General features: G+C 39.7%; 1 protein-coding gene across 2 annotated transcripts in view; it reads left to right on the forward strand.

Moving 5' to 3' along the window:
* FBXO38 (F-box protein 38) overlaps window positions 1-21212 on the forward strand; it is a 109130-nt gene that overhangs the window by 79593 nt on the left and 8325 nt on the right. For both annotated transcript variants that reach the window (XM_069102324.1, XM_069102325.1), the window contains exons 15-17: window positions 613-1335; window positions 14641-14741; window positions 16883-16985. In XM_069102324.1, the coding sequence (XP_068958425.1) occupies window positions 613-1335; window positions 14641-14741; window positions 16883-16985 (927 nt within the window). The remainder of the gene's footprint in view (window positions 1-612; window positions 1336-14640; window positions 14742-16882; window positions 16986-21212) is intronic.

Here is a 21212-nt window from a genome sequence, read left to right on the forward strand (position 1 = left end):
CCCAGATTGTGGGGCTCGAACTATGCCAGTTCGAGGCAGAGGAATCAGCACCTTACCTAGTAGCTGGTAAGGAGCCACTGAAGGTTTTTGAGTGGAGAAATGTCATGAATAGATGTCTGCAAAAAAAGACAATTCTGATATGAAGGATGGATTGGGGGAGGGGGTGAATGAGAGGGTAGGGGTCAGGGAGGCAAAAAGATCTATTAGGCAGGATATGTGATCCTAATGAAGGGAAGGGGCAGTGAGTAAGCATTTATCTGAAGCCTACTAATTGCCAGGCAGTGAGCTAAACATTTTATAAATAGAATCTCATTAAAACCTCATAACACCACTGCTAGGGAGGTGCTCTTATCCCCATTTTGCGGCTGAGGAAACTGAGACAAATAGATTAAGTTTCTGGGTTATATTTGAACTGGGATCTTCTTGACTCCAGAACTCTGTGCCCTGTGGTGCTGCCGAGCTGTCTCCTTATGAGAGACTGAACTAGGATTGTGTCAGTGTTATTAGAAAGGAGGGAACTGAAGAAGACAGTACACATTAAAGAGGAGTCTCTTTTCGTTATGAGAGGCGTTCATAATCCTAACTGAACATTTCTTCTTTTTCTGTAACCAGTGAGTGGAAAAGGCAAGACACCACTTCGAAAGAGATGCGGCTCCTCCCATCAAGTGGGCCAGTTGAAGGCATCCTCCATTGAGGAAAATAGCTGTGAGAAAGGCTGCCAGGTCACAAGTGAACAGATCAAAGCCGATATGAAAGCAGCCAGCGACATGCCTGACAAGAAGAAAAGCAAAGATGTTTATCCCAGTTGTGGCAATAGCCCAGGCTCTGTGGGCAACTCCCCCTCGTGCAATGCTGCTCCTCAAAGCCCTGACTTTGTAAGGACTGTGACTGGCAGCTCTGGTGAGCCCAGCACCGCAGCCCCAGACGCATCCCAGCCATGTGTCTGCTCTCCGTGTAAGACTGAGGGTTCGGGGGCCATGGATAGAGAAAACGCAGTGTCTTCCAGGTGCTCCTGCAGTAGGTCTCAGGGACCACAAAGCAGAACTAGCAGATGTTCGGATGAGGAGCGACCTTCCACCAGCAGAGCCTGTGTTGTAAATGGTCCTAATGGCATAGGGTCGGAATTCTCCTTTAGGACTCTCCCACGTGGTGGGTCTCGAAGCCCAGCCAATGACGAGAGGACTAATGGGAATGTCTATGGGGCCACAGGGGATGAGAGGAGAGCAAGCTCCCAATCTGAGAATTTTGAAATGGAGTATAATGAAGACTACCCTCGAAGACCTCTAACAAGAGCCAGGAGCAAACTGTCCCATGTGCCACTGGTATCCGAGTCAGGTATGGTTCTGTTCCTAGCCTCTGCTGCAGACTTGATAAAGGTTATCATTTCATTCATTAGTTTCATAAGTTTTCTGGCATCTGGCACAAGCCACGTTGGCAAATTAAACTTGATTCTCTCTTATTTTGAAATATTAAGATCTGGGATTGTGTAAGGATTGTGGTGTAGTCAAGAGAACCTGAGTGCAAATCCCAACCCTGTTATTACCTCTGGGCCCCTTGACAAGTCACTGTTCTTCTCTGGTCCTCAGTTTTCTTTTTTTTTTAAAGTGAGTAGATTGGAAAAGATTGTTTCTGACCATCCCTCCTAATTCAAGATGCCTTGGATCTTGTGATAAAGTAGATAATGGTTTAATGAAAGTATTTGTAGCTTTGTTGACATAAAGAACTTAAATAATTAAAAATTAAACTTTGAAGAAAGATTTTATTCAAGCTCATCACATGGGCACAAGTACCTGGGCATTAGCCTAGAAAAAACCTGTTTCAGCAGATATTTATTGAGTGCATACGGTATATGGAACCCTTAGGCAGAGCTCAGGGCTGCATCTTCTAATTCTAAAAAAAAGAAATTTTAAGCACCTGTTGTCCTGAATGCCCATGGAGTACAAAATTGAATTGTCGCATAGACCCTGATTTCATGAGCTAATTGTCTATTGAGACTGTAACAAATATATGGATAACTACAATGCTTTAGTCAATAATAAATATATTAGAAAATTCTAAGGTGCTGCATAATTTCAGGGATCATGGCAAGGGATGGGAGGTGGGAAGAGGGGAGGAGAAGAGAGGCTGGAAAAGAGAAGTCATTGCCAACATGGAAGGCTTCCTGAAGGTCAAGTGGCTTTAAAGGTTTGATAGGAATTTAGTGAAGAGAAGAAAGGAAAGGTATTGAAAACATTAGTAAACGGCATAAAGAAGGTCAAGGTCAGAGGAAAGGAGTGTTAGGCAGGAGCATAGAGTATATGGAGTGAAATAATACAGTATGAAGAAGGAATAGGGTCGGGGTTGGGTCAGGTCACAAAAATCTTTGAATAACCAAGCTAAGGAGATGAAACGTTACATAGTTCAAAACTGAGGAGGCATTGAAGGACTGTGAGTAGAGGTTGGACAAGATCAGATCTATGCATTAAAGATATTACTTTTTGCAGTGGTATTCATAATCTGTTGAAAAATGGAGAAATTGTATATGAAATTGAAAATTATATTCACCCCCACTAGTACTTATGTGTTACCCTTTCCCTATCCTCTATAGCCCATATTCCCTTTTGGGGGGCCTAAAAATTAGGATTCGGGCGTCCACATATCAATCTTTTTTCTCCACACAGGTTGTGTATTTGCTGATGTTATAACTACTGATTTGCTAAGTTAGGGGTACCATGGTAAGTGATGAACTAGTTGGGCTAGTGGTTAAATTTTTATTTTCTACAATAACAGTGGTTCACATTTCCATAACCCTTTACAACTACGAAGTGTTATTTATGTATTTCCTCATTTAGGGCTCATTAAAAATAAAAACCTGAGGGAGACAGGTCAAGAATTTTTATCCCTACTTTGCGGGGGAGGAAACATGGGCTCAGAGTAGTTTATATGACTAAATAGCAAAGCTAGGACTGGAGTCCACATCTGAAATCTGCAGCTTTTTCTACTGTCCTGTTTTCCTGATGGAAACAATAATGTCTGCCATAAGGGATACTTAGTGACTTATAGATAATTCAGGACCCTGGTTATATTTTTGTTGTTAACATTGACTTAGAATGAACCATGATCTTCAGAATCACTAATGCCTGTCACTAAATGAAAACGTTTGAATTTAAGCACCATTATCTACCTTGTCAGTATTTTTTTGATTTATGGTTCTAATCAAGTCATTCCATAAATATCTGTAGCAGCAAGCACCCCAAGCGTCCCCAGGGTGTCTGCCACCACAGGTTCTTAGATCTGCTTTGTTAAAGGAAAGCAACTCAAAATGGGTTAACAAGCTTACTTTAATTAGTCAGATATGTATCGTTTACCTAGTTCAGGGGAAAAAGGTCAGCACCCCAAACTTCAGAATATACAGACAGAATTATCAAGACAGAGAAACAGATCAAGTAGACAGATTTCCAAACTGTCCAACCATTACATCCATACCAAACAACATCTGGGTTTCAAAGCTGGGGGACTCTGGACAACGGCTTTCCAGAGTTTCATCTGATCAAATCACAGAACACTTCTCAAAGTGAGCCCCAAAACAAAGCTACACATCAGGGCTTATATAGCCTTCTCCTGGCTCAGAGGATGTAACAACCTTACTGACTCACTAGCCAATCAAGAAGTATCTACTGAAAAACAAGCCTCCCACCCCAGGCTCCAGGTGCACTTTAGCCTAGGGGCAGGGAAGATCTTCCAAATTTACATTCCCATTACAATATCATGATCCTTTACAGTGAGATTATAACAGATCCCTAATTGAATAATGAGCATACTAATTATTCTTGACTGTAGCATATACTTTTTTTATGTACATGTTAAAATATATTGCTTTTCATCTGAGGACCTTGAAATTTCTAACATCAGTTCACCATATCCCATTGCTTTGAGAAAAATTATTTCTTATATTATTAGTATTGTTATTGATAATTTTTTGCATTTGTAAAGTATTTTTATTGTAGAAGACCTATAACATAGATGCTAAAGTATTATATATATATTTTGCAAGTGAGGAAACTGAGGTTTGGAGAGGTTAGTTTGCCAGCAGTCACACAGCTAGCAGATGATGATAGACTCCAACCCCCAGATTTTCTGGCTGTACATCCAGTACTCTAATATGCCTCATTGACCGATTGTGTGTTCAAGTTTGTTTTTGATATGTATTAATGTGAATAAAGCTTCCTCTTCCCTCTTTCCCTATGATTGCCTGCATTTTCCAGTAAATAATTAATGGAAAAAGACAACCCTGCTTCTGTAGTTTGACCTATTCTGTGTCTCCTTTCACTAGTCATAGTAAAGCTTAAACTATTTTCTGGGATCAGATATCACAGTAGTTAATTTGCATAGCACCTTAAATTTTTCAGAGCAGTTAATAGATGTTGACTTTTGTTTTGAAGGAGAAGGAGCTTCTAAAACATTCTTAATGCTTTAAAGTGCTATAGAAATAACCATTTGTACCCAACGACTACATGGGCATCAGAGCTCTAAATTTATGAATAACTCATAAGGGAAAGAACAGTGGATTTAGTCAGAAGATTAGAGTTCCAACCTTTACCATTTTGAAGTTTTATAATCTTATGTAACTCACTTAAACTTATGAACTTGTTCCTTCATCTTTAAATTGGGGATAACTTATTTTTATTATTTGGGAGAAGCATGGTGTGTTGTAGTGGAAAGACTTGAGTTGGGATTCCATGATGCCATTTACCAACTTAATGGCCTTGGTCAGATCCTTTTTTTCTTCTGCCAAGCAAGAGGGTCGGACTAGATGATTTATAAGCTGTCTTCTAGCTCTAACACATTGTGATTCTATAGTGTTAACTATGTAATCTTCAAAAGAAATTATGACCTTATTTGCTGATTAGTTTTGCAAGACTGTTAAGAACAGAAATCTAAATTAATCAAGGAATGAACTTTCTCTTGTTGCAGTGTAGGCTTCTCGGTTCTTTTTGCATTTGATCCCCTAGTGAAAAGCAGAAATATTTGTAGTTGTTTGAGGCCTTCTAAAATGTTAAATCTGTTTGTTCTAATAGTATGGTCGTTTTGCTTTGTGAAAAATTAAAGTGTCCTTACCCATGAACGGGTCATTGGTTCCACAGTGTCATATTTTCTAAAAAAAGCCAGTTCTCCTTAAAACAGGAGGATTAACAAAGACGCGGCATTGAAAGTTGAGAAGCTTCTTTTTAGAAGGTTTCAAAGTCTAGTGGGAAATCACCTGGGATATGGAGACAGCTAGGGACAGTATGTGGTGTTAGACTTGGACTTGGAGCCAGAAATACTTGAGTTCAAATCTAGCCTCAGACTACTTACAAGCTGTGTGCTCCTGAGCCAATCACTGACCTTTCAGCCACTGTTTCCTTCCCAGTCTGTAAAATGAGAATAATAATAGTATCCACCTCACAAGATTGTTGTGAGACTCAAATGAGATTAAAACACTACATGCCAGTTATCATCATCATCATTAAATGCAACATGAAACCACCAAAAATTACTCCCATAGAATAATAGTTCAAGAGCTTGAAGGAGGGAAAAAGTACAGATTAATAACTTGTTTTATTTTTGTCTTCTGTCTTGAGAAATGCCCATTATTTCAGACTGATCAGTTTAGACTAATGAATGTGATTTTTTTTTTCAAGTGGAACTTGACCACGGAGCACCAGCAAGAAATGAAGACCACTTAAATACATAATATTTACGTTATAATAGTATAAGCTGTGCTTCACCTTTATGCGCCTTACCATTTATTTATTTATTTAGCCCTTTTGTTTTGTTTTTGGAGGGCAGTTGGGGTTAAGTGACTTGCCCAAGGTCACACAGCTAGTTTTTGTGTTGAGTGTCTGAGGCTGGATTTAAACTCAGGTCCTCCTGACTCCAGGGCCGGCGCTCTATACACTGTGCCACTTAGTTACCCCATTACCATTTATTTATAATTTCTCAGGAAAAATATAGATGAATTTCTTGTAAGAGGCCTAATTCCAATAGAAATCCCAACACTGGTACAATATGGCTATGTTAAGCACTGAAGAGTCACTTTGACCTCCAAAGACCCCAAATCAGTGATTTTATTGGTCTCTTTGTTATAGTACTGACCCTTGAGAAATTAATATGTGAAAGTTTTTGTGCCAACCTTGGCTAATCCCAAAGTGGTTATTGGAGTATTTGGAGTAGAGACTTTTAAGTTACCTTTCAACGGTAAGATTCTAGCATGTCATGTTTTTTCTTTAAAGCAGGAATGGAGAACTGTGTTTCAGTTGAAGGTTACTTACACATACACACACACACACACACAGAGAGCAATCCAGTTTGCACTGTTTAGTGAAATAGAAAATATCAGCATGAAACTTTTAGAATTAAAAACAGAATATAAAATTCTTTAAATAAATATTTTTAAGTCCTTTAGTTGACTGTAATATAGAATCGAAATAATTCTTTTCTAAGGTTAAGGAGAGAGAAGAAGAAGACAGAAGGAGAATGAGGATGAAACATCTAGAAACCAGGTCATAGGAAGAATAGCTGAAGAAGCTGGGGTATATGGACTGAAGACATGAATTCTAAAAGGACATATAAGCCCTTGGCTTCAAATACAAGAAAAAAGTTTCTTATAATTAAAGCAGTGCAGCAATGAAATGGTAGGCCTCAAGAGGGGTTGTGTTCCCTTGTCAGCTAAAAAACTGAGTAACAGCTTATAAAATAACTCCCATGCCTATAGCACTTTGCAACATGATTTTCCCTCAAGGACTTTGAGAGGAGGTTTTGCAGTTGTTATTGTCTCCATGAGAAGTCTGAGACTCAGAAGTGAACAACTTGCACCAAGTTTATATGACTAGCTTGTGGCAAAGCAAAGACCTGCACTTCTGACTTTTTGAAGTCACTTTCTGACTTGAACTGAAAAAGTTCAGGACTTTTTCCTCTGGGCCAGGAGTTCTTAACCTAAAATTAGTGAACTTGTTTTTGATTTTTAACTAGTTCAATATCTATATTTCTATTTAATTGGCTTCCTTTGTAGCCTATTTTATTCATTTAAAAACCTTATTCGAAGAAGGGACCAGTCAACTTCTCCAGAGTCCAGAGGGGTTCAAAAGACTAAGAACCCTGAACAGTTCTGCCATGTGCCTCTTGAAGGGCCATTGTAGACACAATTCCTGTTCTGGGTCGGTAGCACTAGACCTTTAAGGCCCCTTCTAACTCATAGAGTGTAAGATGAACTGTCTTCACTTTTCTTTAATACTTCTTGACCCTAAAATGCATTCATGCCAGTGATCTTGGTGAGGAACCCAGCCAAGAACCCAGGATTTCATGGTCTTCAGGAGCAATATCCTAAATAGCCAGAAGATGGAACTCTAACTCCACCAAAGTAGACCCTTTGTTTCGAAATATTTGTTAGTATCCAATTTTTAGAATGTAAATTAAAAGCTTTTTGAACAAGAAAAATGATTTTTCAGATATTGTACATTTCTAGAAACATTTTTCATTGATATTATAGAAATTCATTTTTTAGATAAAATTAATGAGCCTCAATTTATAGAATTTCTCACAATATGTGCTCATTTATATAGAAACACCCCCCTCCCCGCCCCGCCCCTCCACACACACCCTTTTCCTGTTCTTTCATCTGTTTTCATTGAGAAAGTTCCTTTATTACTGCAGTTTGGAACCTTGTCTGCAACTTAGAATCTTTCAAAAAGGGAGCTGCCTGGGCCATTGGGAACTTCACTGATTTGCCCAAGGTTACCAGGCCTCAGAATATTTCAGGGCAGAACTGAGCCCAGGCCTTCCTGACTCAAAAACAAGTTCTCTGTCTACTCCACCCCGCTTCTACCCATATTGAGCATTATAGGTGTTTTTTTCCTTTTTTCCTCCCCCTGAAAAAAGTATTACTGAATAATTTCAGGGATTTTGTATCTAGAATGTCTTACAGTGGCATCTAAGAGACCTTCAGTTTGGGTGATGGCTTACATACATTCATTAGTCCAAGGTGATCACTTTCACCTCAATCTGGAATTCCCTTTACTGCTTCCTAAGAAGGCTTTCTACCATAGATTTCTAAGTGTCATCACAGAAGTTGGCCAAATCATTGTTTGGTTCCTTGAATGTCTAAGCTAAACTCTGCCTGTCCCTTTCCAAAAATGATTTAAAAACAAAGATCATGAATTAGGGGATGTTACCCAGATGTTGGGGGGTGAGGGGGAGATAGCTGTTCACCTAAGGCTTTCAGAAGAAAGTCATCCATACGTTCCATACTAGAGCATTCCATTTCATTTAAGCATTTATTAAGTATCTATAGTGCAAGACACTTGGGAAGGAAGCGTTGTGTAGTAGAAAAGTTGCTGGGTTTGCAATCTGAAAAACTTGAGTTCAGATTCTGCCTCTGGTACTTAGGAACTGTATAGCTATGAGCAAATCATATAACCTCCTTAAACCTGTTTCCTCATGTGTTAAATGTGTATAATGTGTGTAGAATTTATTTCACAGGTTTGTTGTGTCATAGGATCAGAAGAGTAGCTTGGAAAGGGATCTTAAGAAGTCATCTGGTCCAACTTTTTCATTTTAAAGTTGAGGAAACTGAGGCACAGAAAGGTTGTGACTCTCAGAGGCTTGTGTGAGGCAGCGTTTTGAATCTAGGTGTTCAGTAACCCCAGCACACTATTATCTATTACACCAGGATGTCTCTATAAATTAATGTTTAAAAGTGTCTTGGAATCTTTAAAGCACTATGTAAATGAGATCTAGAATTGTTATTGTTGCTATTGGGTATACAAAGACAGCCTTGCTCTCAAAGAGTTTATTAATTTTTAATAGGGGAAGAAAAGTATAGACCCATAACTGATGCAAGGGAAGGAAAGGTACAAACAGGAAGACTAGGTAGGCGAAGTACAAGAAGAAGCTGGAGGAAAGAAAAGTAACATTAACCTGGGCAGCATCAAGGAAGAAGCCACCTCAGAGCTGGGTCCTGAAGAAAGGGAGATGAAGATGGGGTTTAGAAGTCCATTTCAGGATTAGATGGGATGAGCAAAGAGGGAGACTGGAGAGGGCAAGACAAGAAAGGGAGAATGGGAAGTCTACTAAATAAGTGGAGAAGATTAACATAAGATAAAACTAGATTGGGCAGGTATGAGAAAGTATTTGGAGATACTACAGGGCATGTAAAAAAAAAAGGATTCCCCCTCCCACTACAAGATGTTACTGCCTTGATAAGGAAAAACTGGAGTTTGGGATCTTCTCGTTTATTAAGACATCCCTTTTTATATTGAATATATATTCATTATAAATATTCAATATAATTTATATCCACCAGTGAATATGGACAGTTATCTTTTTTCTCTCTCATCATCTTAAATAACCTTATAATCAAGTTGTACTTGAAGATTATTACTTTTAGGCCAGCTTGAAAAACACTGAGTAATTACAACAGCATAGAAACTTACATTATTCCTCTTGATCATTCTTATGGGCCTGTGAGCTCAGTGGTCAAGGAATGATATTTTGTTCATCTCTCAGTACCACCCAATTCTGGATCATCTATAGAACTGTACCCTTGTATGTAAAGGAAATAGGACCAGATGACCTCAAAGAACTCTAATTCCAACACTCAGATTTTGTGAACCCTAGTTATATATAATCTCATCACATGGTACATTTGCATCAAACTAAATGGTACTTTAAAGCTTATGTTCTGTGTCTTTTTTGGGTTTCTTGTGAATTTTGGTATGTTCCTTTTCTCCAATATAACCATTCCATAGGGTGTGTGAAGGGAAGAAGTCTATATTAATCCTGGGATGTAGGTTGGAACCATATTAGAAAGGACTTGAAATGTCAAACAGAGGAGTTGGAAATTGATCCTGATGGTAATAGGGAACCACTGGAATGCCAATAGCCAGTTCTCTGCTTTAGTAATACCATTTTGACAGATGTGTATGGAATGGATTGGGGAAGGGAGAGTGAGTTGTGACAAGGAGAACAGTGAATACAGTGGTCTAGGCAAGAGTTGATGAAGGCCTGAATTAGAGTGGTGGTTGTGGGTGGAAAGAAAGAAATGGATGTGAGATGTTGAGGAGGTAGAAGTGGAAAGATTTGGCACTGATTGAACATGTGGATACTGACTCAGCTCTTACGAACTTAGGTAACTAGAAGAATGTTGGCATCCTTGACAGACAGTAGAAGAATGGTGGGTTTTGGGGAAAAGATGATAGTTCTGTTTTAGATGTGCTAGGTTTGAGATACCTATGGGACTTCCAGTTGGAAATGTCTAAAAGTGGGTGCTGTGGGACTGGAACTCAACAGGGAAATGAGGACCAAATAGAAATCTGAGACTCATTTGCATAATAGAGATCATTGGACTTGTAGGAGCTGCTGAGGTTACTAATCAAAAAGCAGCTATTAAGCACTATCTGTGTATGTGCTATGCTAAGCACTGGGTATTTAGGAAAATAAAAACAGTTCCTGCCCTCAAGACACTCATTTTCTTCTATGAGAACTATCTTGCACAGAACTTATCCCCCCACTATTAGAGGCCAAGACATGTATGATAATTCAATAAAATAAATGGAGAAGAGAATGTTGGACAGGTAGGAAGAAAACCACGAGAGAGCTATCTTACGAAAACCCGTAGAGCAGAGAGTAGTCAGTAGTGTCAAATGCTTCAGAAAGGTCACGAAGGATGGAGACTGAGAAAAGACCACTGGATTTGACAGTTAGGAGATCATTGGTAACTTGGAAAAGAGAAATTTCAGGTGAGTGAAGTTGGAAATAACATATATGAGTTATGTTATTTTGAATTGTATTTTATTGGTAGACATTTATTAAATACCTACTATGTTCAGCACCGAGCTTAATACAAAATTCCCTAGTAGAAATTAAATTCTGCTAAGGGATACAACACACAGATCACTAAAATATGAAGTCCTAAGTGTTGTAAGTACCTAAGTGAAGTGCAACTAAATTGTTCTGATGGGCTCTAATGAGGAAAGGGTCATAAGTAACTGGGAGAGTCAAGGAAAGTTCCATGGAGGGAATGGCATTCACATTGGATTTTAAAAGGTAGAAGGGATGGGGAACCAAGGCAGTAGTCAAGTCAACAAGTATTTCTTAAGTGTCTGCTATGTGCCAGGCACCCTGCTATGCACTGAGCATACAAACAAGGGCAAAAAACAGTCCCTGCTCTCAAGGAGCTCATAGTTATGATGATATAACATGGACAGAATCATGAAGGTGGATAAGAATAGAGGATATATGGGAGCAGCCAGCAGACCAGTGAGGCAAGATCATAGATCCAGAGAAGAGAACAATGTGGAACAAGGAAGAGTGGCACCAATTTATTTTGTGCAAAACCTTGAATATCAGGTTAAGGAGTTTCAGCTGTATCAGGTTGGCCACAGGGAGTCCCTGGAAGACTTCTGATCATTTTAGTCAAGACGGTGGGAAGCCAACAACATGCAGAAATAAAACCTGGAAGTTTTATTAAAGAACTTTTGCTGAGAAGATGACTTGACTCATAACTTTGGGGAAGGCACTTCTTTTTGATTCTAGATTTCTGTAATTCCAGCTTTACTGCATAAAGAGTATTGATAATTATTATTATTTTTGCTTTTTGGAGGGGGGAAGGTAGGGCAGTTGGGGTTAAGTGACTTGCCCAAGGTCACATGGCTAGTTTTTTGTATTAAGTGTTTGAGGCCAGATTGGAACTCAGGTCCTCCTGACTCCAGGGCTGGTGCTCTATTTATTGCGCCACCTAGCCATCCAGAGTATTGATAATTCCTTGACCTTAACTTTTAATTGAATAAAATTCTTTTTGGGATTGGGACAGGACAGCTTTTGTGTTGACAACTTCTTTCATAAGATTGTATGATTTAGAACTAGAATGAACCGTAGGGGTCAACCAATCCATCCTTTTCACTTTACAGATAAGGAAACAGGCCAAAAGGTATCATGAGGCTTGCCAAGGTCATACAGGTACTAAGTAGTAGAGAAAGAGAGAGAGAGAGACTTAAAACCCAGGTCCTGTGGTTCCAAATCCAATTTTCTTTCCACTGTACCATACTACCTCTGTAATTATACAAAATTTAGAGCCACTTCTATTTTGTTTCTCTGCAGACACAGGGTTCCTTTAAGAAAATTAAGCCCCCTGGGGTCTTAGTTACCTTTTAAAAAATATCTGACTCTGCTACAGTGCTATTCAGAATGAAAGGAATAGGCTCTGAAAGGAAAAATGGCCTTTTTCTCATCCTCTCTTTTTAAAGATAATACTCTGGCAGTGTCGTCTTCTACACTGGAGAATTAGGGCCTAACATCAGAGTATAATGGAATATCGAGAGTCAAAAGACTTGGGTCAGAGTCCCCACTTAGGGCAAAGTCGTCTCAGTTGAGGCACCAATTTTCACTGGGCATGTAAAGAGAGAACTTTGTAATTCTCTAAACCCTATATCAATTGAAATTGTTATTATGTAGTGCTCAGTTCTTTCCCTCATGGGGAGTCATAGTTAGGCATAGTCCCTGAGATCTGGAGGAACTTAAAATCACTTAGCTCAGCCTCTTTATTTTGTAAATAAGGAAATTGAGTCATAAAGGGATAGGGAACTGCAAGAGCTGAGGCATAGAAGTAGAAAAATACAAAATGCATCCAAGTGGCAAATATCACCATAGTATTGAATTAGAACTGAAAGGAGGCCATCTGCCCCTCATTTTCCAGATGAGGAAACAGACTCAGTTTAAGTGACTTGAGAAAGGTCACACAGGTTGTGAGAGAGGCAGGATTTGAAACGAGGTACTCTAATTCCAGATCCAGTCTGGCTGTAGTGTAGTGGGTAGAAAGGTGATGTGGAAGTTGTGAGCAGTGGGAAGATTTAAGAGTTGGAAAAGTAGAGACCATATTGTGGAAGGTGTTGAATTTATTCTGGCAGCATTTTGTGGCTTAAATGGAAGGGGAAGAAACTGGAGGCAAAAGACTAGTCATACAAATGTTATATTAAGTTTGGATTATGTGACCATCAATGGCATAATAAAGGCAAATTAATTTTAAAAATATTTATTAAGCACTTAACTCTTTGCCAAGAACTGTGATTTTGAACTGGGGACACAAAAGCAGAGGACAGCCCCTATTCTCAAGGTCACATTCTATGTAGGAGAAACGGCACATAAAAGAAATGCAGGGCGAATACAAAGGGCCAGAAGTCATAAAGAGTGCTGTGGTGCAAAAGATGGCAAGACGCAGCGATCCTGGGGGTTCGGCATTGGGGTGAATAGCAATAATCTGGATTCTTAATGCACATCAGCAGGTCGTGTTGGGGTAAGTGGCTAGGTCCTAGGTCCTTAAGGTGCATCAGTAGATAAGGTGGTAGTACCCAGTGGTTATTCTAGTGGCTGTAGAAGTAGGGCGAAAAGAGAAGACAACAATTAGGCCTAGCCATCCCTGGAAGGATTGTAGTTGGTGGCTAACCTAAGCAGAATGAAAGTTTGCAGAATAAAAATCCATAGAAGTCGACTATTTGAACGTCACCCCTTGCAACCTCCACCTCCCACCTTGGACCAGAGGGTGGAGAGGGGTCGGGAACAAGGTTTAAGCTAAAGACAAAAAGTTAGAATTGTACAGTTACTTGGAGTAAGAAAATAGAGACCATCTACCATGCTACCTTCTGCCCTGTTTCACAGCCTCTGGTTAAGAGGTAGCTTATCTTGCAAAGACTGGTCTTTCTATTCTTCTTCTTGATTGTGTCCCCTTCAGTCTCTTCTGGGAGCTTTTCCCGTCTCCTCCCTATCTCTCCAATATTTACTGCTTCCTTCTCTGCTGTATTACAGATGTGTCCAGGGCTCCCCCATCCTTAAAAGAACCTTCACTGTACTGTCATCCTGTAGCACTTCTCATTTTTGCAGTTAAACTTCTTAGAAGAATCACTTACCCATGTTGCTTCACCTCATCTCCTGTTCCTCAAGCCTTTGCAGTTTGGTTTCCAATCCTGCTTTTCCACTGAAACTCTTTTAGATTATAAACAGTCTTTTAAGTTTTAAATTCATTTGACTTATTTATCAGTCCTCATTGTTGAATCCTGCAGCAGCTTTTAATAATTGACTACTCCCTTCTTAAAGCTCTTTGACCTAGCTTTCATAAACAGTAATTTTTCCTGGTTCTTTTGTCTATGTTACTTCTTTGTAGTACATTATTTAACAGCTCCCACCTTCTTTCTCATTCTGTATCTCTCAACTCTAAAGTCTTATGGAAGGTATTCTTTGCATCAGATGAATGTTTGGATTACATGGTCTTTAAAGTCCCTTTCAGCTCTAAGGTGCTTTGAAAGTATGGAAGATTGGGGAAAGGGAGGGTTGTGGTGGGCCCTAAGTTTGGGATATAAATAACTGAAGAATGGTGGTATTATTAATCAGGAGAAAAAAATATATTGGTGGGGAGGAAGACAATGAATTCAGTTTTGGACATTTTGAATTTAAGGTGTCAGCTTTTGCAGGTACAATTTCAGGTCCAGAAATCTGAACGAGTGGATCTATTTAGTGGAGAATCATCTTCTTGTATGTAATCATTGAAGACATAGGAGTGAATGAAGTCAGCAAGGGAGAGAATGTAAAAGAAATTAGACACACTGAAATGTATTTTTTTTCCTCCCCTTCCAGAGGTTGCCAAACCAAAGCCACGTCACGCAATGAAACGGAAAAGGACAGCTGACAAGTCCACGAGCACCAGCGACCCTGTCATCGAAGATGATCACGTGCAGGTGACGGCCTTTTCTCTTTCATCTTAAAGTAGTCAGCTTTATTTTCTTGTACAGAAGTGCAGTTACGTTGCGCACTAATGGGAACGTATCTGTATCATTTCTTTGTCTTGCAGAGAAAATATGTGTAATGTAGTAGCACAAATTCTAACTCTGTAATCCTGGGCTCAGAGATTGCAGAGGACTTTGAGTGCTCTTTGAGTGTGATTTATCCTACATGTAATGGTTCCTCCAGGACTCCTTTGGCTTGCATGTGTCTTTCTCAAAGGCTTACAACAGAAGCAAAGTCTGACAGCTCCTACCAAGCTGGAACATACTGGAAATGTAGACACAGTGAGAAGTTGGGTGCCTATTGCCTTAAAACTAGCCTAGCGCAGTTTGAAGAACCTCATTACTAGAAAGATGACCATCAGGTAGTGATGTTTTGTTTAGTTACAGCAGCTCACAAAAACCACATGTCTCAAGGCATGGATGGGATTATACATGTCAGTGAAGGTAGTAAACATATTAATGCAGTCACAGGGCTTTAAAATATTTGTTAAACTCTCACATATAGCATGGCCTCTACCGGAGGGTTAAGGAGTCCCAGGTACAGAAATATGGTTAATAAGATGGAGTTTAGGAAAGTATTTGTAGTGGAGGTAGCACCTGAAGAAGGAAAAGACCTTCGACAAATGAAGATGGGTGCTAAGAGCTCTATTCCAGGTACGGAGGATATCATGAACATGGACTAGAGAAAGCAAGATAAGAACGAGGAGGGGAGAGCAGCTACGTGATGCAGCAAGGAGATCACCGGCCCTGGAATCAGGAGAACCTGAGTTCAAATCCAACCTCAGATACTTGACACTTACTAGCTGTGTGACCTTGGGCAAGTCACTTAACCCCAATTGCCTCACCTCCCTCCTCCAAAAAAAGAGATAAGATTAGAGGATGGAAAGCAGTCTCTTTAATTTTAAACTTTAAGTATAGAAAAGGAGAATAATATGAGAAAACACTCAAAAGACGTAGTTTTTAATACTAGTTTTGTAATAAAAAGAGACAGATGGTGGAGGGCTGATTGATTACCAGCATCAGTTCATTCCTTATCTGTTAGGCAGTGGTGAGTCACTGTAGGTTATCAAATAGCAGAGTGACAGTGATCAGGGTTGTTTTTTGTTCTTCATTCTCAAAGAGGACCATGCCATCAGGAAGGTGATGCCATGACTTACAAATGATTTGGATTTAAGTGAGAAAGGTCTGTGCAAAGCCATGAGCCTCACTTTCTCCTATAGAATCATCTGGGTCCAATGGTAAACTATAGATCAGGACAACTGGAGATGGCCCTGTGGGAGGCCTTGGCCTTTTTAAGCTAAGGTCTTTCCTAGGTCTCAGTTTCACTGAGGTGATGCCCTTTCAATGATTAAGACTAGGTAAGAAATGAAGTAAAGAATGGCCTCTTTTAACTAGTTAAAAAAAAAAATCAGTCTGGGAGGGGAAGACCCTCAGGGTGTATGGCCCAAAGGGAAACATTCCTTTGGGCAGAGTACCTGCAGGTATGGGTATGATTTGCCATGTGGACAGAGGGAGAGGAAGGAGAGGACAGAAGCTGTGTTGCTCAATTAGAACTGGCCAGCTGGGTCCCCAGTGGAGCAGTTCCCTACAACTCACCACTTGTTTGTCCTTGATGCCGTGTTTTGCAAGTGAATTGGATTTAAGTGAGGGAGGGCTGTGCAGAGTCAACCGGCCTCATTTTCTCTTCTGGAGCCATCTGGGTTCAGTGGTAAGATATAGATCATGATGGCTGGAGATGGCCTCCACAGTGATCAGGGAGTGCATTAGAAATAATTACTGTGAAAGCTTTCTGAAAAAAATGTAATCAGAGATGGGAGAGTCGGATTATAGGAAGACCATTTAGGAGTCTTATAGAACAGTCCAGTTGATAAGAGATAAGGGTCTGAACTAGATTTGTGGCGATGATATTGGAAAGAACACTGGGTAGTCACTTTGGTAAAACCAACAAAACTGAACTGCTCTTTGAATGTGGTAGAAAAGGGAAGAGACAAAAGTGATTCTAGGGTTATAAGGAAACAGCACTTTTTAAAATGCACTAAATAAATTGGAATTTAAATTTGCTTTGTATCAATTTTGTTTTTCATTATCAACAGGTTCTTGTCTTGAAATCCAAAAATCTTGTTGGAATCACATTGACCAACTGTGGAATCACAGATCTAGTACTAAAAGATTGTCCTAAGATGATGTTCATTCATGGTAGGTGTTTATATCCAAGGTCTGGAATGCTTGCTCTGTTACTGCCAAGAGCTAATATATACTAAATCATTGTGTTGTAAACATGAGCATCTTTTAAAAGTAAATTCTCATGTGTTTGATTGATTATTAAGTAGTCTACATAGTGTTTCAACATAGGGACAAAAAGAGTGTTCAGTTTTAGCTATTGCTAATTGATTAGATTCTGGATTTTGTTGTAAGAGGGGGAAAAAACCCCAAATTTCTAGCACTTCCTGTTGGATATAGGTGGTTCCATACCTGAGGAGTCTTTCCAAACTCTACCAAAGAGTAATCATGACTTCCCATCATTCCTAATCATATCTTCCTGCCTAAAATGGTTCTTCTTTGGTGATTATGTTGGGGCTCATGTGCAGAAATTTTTCTGTCATACCTGTGGAGAATCATAAAGACTTTTTATAACTACCTCAAACAGCAGTGCCTTATGAATGCAATTACTGTTCCCAAATTTAGTTATTTATACTTGTGATTAGCATAATAAAAAAGCATATCTCATTGGAAGGTAATCATGATAATAAATACTACTTTGTAATCTTCTACCATCTCTTGATCATGTGGTTTAAAAAAAAAATGGTATTGGGCTCTCAAAGGCTGTACCAGCTGAGCGGCAGCTCCATCAGGGCTTACCAAATGGAAAGACTTGATATATGAGCCTGACAACAGACTGTCTATGGACTAGGTGATCTAGCCTTCTGATCCTGTGATCCCAAGTATGGTGGATTTTTCCCTATGACCATGTTTACATGTACTTTGGGGCTAGACTAATGGAAAGCAGATGACCACATGGGCAACTTCTTATGTCCTGTTATTATCATCTTCTTTATTTGTGTGAGAATTTAAGCAAATCTGTAATAAGACTAGAGAAGAGATCATTGTATTATAAAAGTAAGTATTCTTAGAGGCAATCTAATCCTACCTTTCAGCCATGAGAATCCCCTCATTAAGCACCTTTGACTAGAGATCACATTTGAGATAGATCCAAGGAGCTCAGCAGCATTTATTAAATACATACTATATGCATAGAGTAAGGCATGATGATGTAGTACATAGCGGGCCATCTCTGGAGTCAGAAAGACCTGGCTTCAAGTATTGCCTCTGACACCTGCTGGCTGTTATACAGGGCTGCTTCTCCAAGTTGATACTTAATGATTTTTGGCAGTTTGGGAGGTAGGAGACTATGATTACTTTCATAGGTTCCACAGGTACTCTTTGAGTCTTTACTTTTAAAACTAGAACTTAAAAGTCCCGAGGAGCGAGTTTACCTTTAATAGTCAGCTGATGGATGTAGCCCAAAGCAAACACAGTTACTAAAATGATACACTCACAACAGTAGCTACAAAATATTTCCTACATAAAGTGCGATATTCCAGAGTAGAGCATTTGTAGAAAAAAAATAGACACAGACCTAGAGTGCACTAACACTGAGTCACGCTTTCAGGGAGCTCCTTTGGCCATGGCAGCCCATGATTCCAATCCTTCAGGGCGATGGTGTCCTTGTTCTTGTGCTGTCTTCATGCTGTTCTTCTCTGGCTGACACTATACTAACTGGCAGGCTTCACTTTTTAAAGACTACCAAGGTTGTGACCAGTCTTCTGCTAGCCAGGACCAAACTTAATTCAGTCAGAGAAAAATGTTTACACTTTATAGAAAAATAACACAATATAGACATGTTTTCACATTTAGTTTAATCAGTTAACACCATTACTTCTGTTATCTGCCCTTTTCTCTGATTACATCAGTTAGACTGAGTTAAATCTACTCTCTTCTTCCCTACCCCCTTACTATATAATAACAGGTCCCTCTATGAAGTAGGGGCTCAGCATGATTTACTAAATGACAGCTATATGCCTATTATGTGGTTTCATATTATAGTTCATGGAAGTCCAGCTTTGGAGTCAGGAAGACTTGGCTTCAGATACTGTCTCTGTCTTACACTGACTATGTGAGGCCAGGCAAGACTCTTAACCTCTCAGTTCCCCAGGTAACTTTCTAATTCTGTAATTGCATAGCAGAGGGGCCTCCCTAACTGATAGGTTCTGACCTCCCAGAAATGTGTAAAGAATTGTACTAAATAAGAATTAAGGGTAAAACTAAGGCATATTCCCTCCCCTCAAAGACGTTAAAGTCTCATAGATAACCTTTTAATTGAGTCTAGTAGTCCAGATTTCAAATGACATGGTTTTAGATTTTTTAAAGTTTTTCCTACTCACCTGTTTGCCATACTACTGTACTAGAAGCTTGGTGCCCAGAATGAGGTTAATCCTTCCGGTCAGGCCAGGGCTGGGAGCCCTGTTTTAGGAAGAAGGTGGAGGTAATAAGCAGGAGCAGGTCTAGAAGAAGGCCACCAGCATGGAGAGAAAACTAGAGACCGTGCTGTGTATGGATCATCTGATGGAACTACAGATACATAGCTTAGAAAAGAGCAGACTTCATGGGGGGGGGGGGGCACATCGTTGCCGTCTTGAGGAAGGGGAATTGGATTTGTTCTACGTGTTCCAAGAGAGAACAAAGAGTCGCGGGGGAGGAGTAAGAGCAGTTGGGGGCTGCATCTAGGCCCGGTCCAGATCAGTATGGGTAACCGAACCATTAGGACTCTGTCTGCTAAAGTAAAATGGGACAACCTGCCACATAGGGAAGGTTTGGGTGAAACTCTTTCAGGGTATTATTGTACACACAATTCCTCTTCAGGTAGGAATAGATTAAACCACTGAGTTCTCTGTTGACTTGGTTATTCTGTTTCTCTTCCCAAATGCTAGTTAATCTGGTCTGTCTGAACAAAGTGACAGGATTACATCAGATTTTTACCCTTGATATATTGGATTCTGTTATTTATTTGTTTGTTTTTGATTCATTTATTTTTAGTTTACAACATTCATTTCCACAGGCTTTTGAGTTTCAGATTATCTCCCCATCCTTTCCCTTCCTTCTTCCCCCCCCTCCCCAGGACAGCATGCAATCTGATATAGGCTCTACATATACATTCGCATTAAGCATATTTTCATCTTAGTCATGTTGCAAAGAAGAATTAGAACCAATGGAATGAACTACAAGAAAGAAGAAATGAAACAATGAAGAGAGAGAGCAAATAGTCTGGTTTGATCTACATTCAGACTCCTTAATTCTTTCTCTGGATATAGATGGCATTTTTATTGGATTCCTTTTAACATAGTGAAGTGTTATCAGAGTTCCCTTCGAAGACTGACTGGGATGGTGGCAGCTCTTCCTTTCTCACAGGGCCCTCACGCAGGATTGCAGCTCTGGGTGCTTTCCTTAGCTTTGTGCCCTTTTTCAGAAGAGGGCTACTTTGCACCAAGAGCTTTTTCATATTCTCTCTTGATTTCTCGGTCTGGTTCCTTCTGGGATGAAGAAAACTATAGCTTCCAAGCAGAGTGAAAAAGAGAAGGCACTAGTCCTTCCAAATGTTGTCTTAGGCAGAGGAGTTATATGAGATGAATGTCATCTCACTGATGTCTAACACTACCCTTCCCTTTGTAGGACGTGCTTCCTGACTCTGCTGGCTTCCCTAGCTATCCCTTAAATTTCTTTGTCCATCTTTTCCTGCCTATTCTCTTGGATTCAGTTACTCCAAGAACTCAGATTCTATTCAACATAGCATTTTGTTTATGCTGTTGAATCACAGTTTGGTGTATACCCTGTTTTCTCCAGAAGAGGTCTTTCCCTTGGGCTCTGTATATTAGCTCCTGATCACTAGTGTGAGTCACTCCCTGTCCCTTCTGTAGTAAGGGAAGGGTCAGGAATGGAATAGTATTGTCTCATGCCCGGACTAAATCTAGGCCCTATCAGAAGGAAGGAGTTTGTAGAACCAGTGACAAACATGTTGTTTATCTTGCATAACCTTTCCACCCAACACAGCATTTTCTTAGGTTTGTGGTAACATACTAGCTTTGCCCTTCTTCTTCTGTTACCGTGTTAGTGTTTCTGTGGGCCTGTACAAAAACTACTTTATGGGAGCTGGCCTTTTGTTAATCTAGTTCTTGCTTGTGAAATTTTATAGATTAAGACTTTCAGTACCAATACTTTCATATATTCATTCAACAAACACTGAGCATGAACTGTGTAGGACCTTGTAATAAGTGCTGGATTTACACATATCACCGAGCCTTAGTTTTCTCATCTGTAAACACACACACACACACACACACACACACACACACACACACACACACACAC

Source organism: Petaurus breviceps, unplaced genomic scaffold (assembly GCF_028583685.1).
Source record: "Petaurus breviceps papuanus isolate PSGF00001 unplaced genomic scaffold, PetGlider_PUasm1.0 551, whole genome shotgun sequence".
Classification (NCBI taxonomy): domain Eukaryota; kingdom Metazoa; phylum Chordata; class Mammalia; order Diprotodontia; family Petauridae; genus Petaurus; species Petaurus breviceps.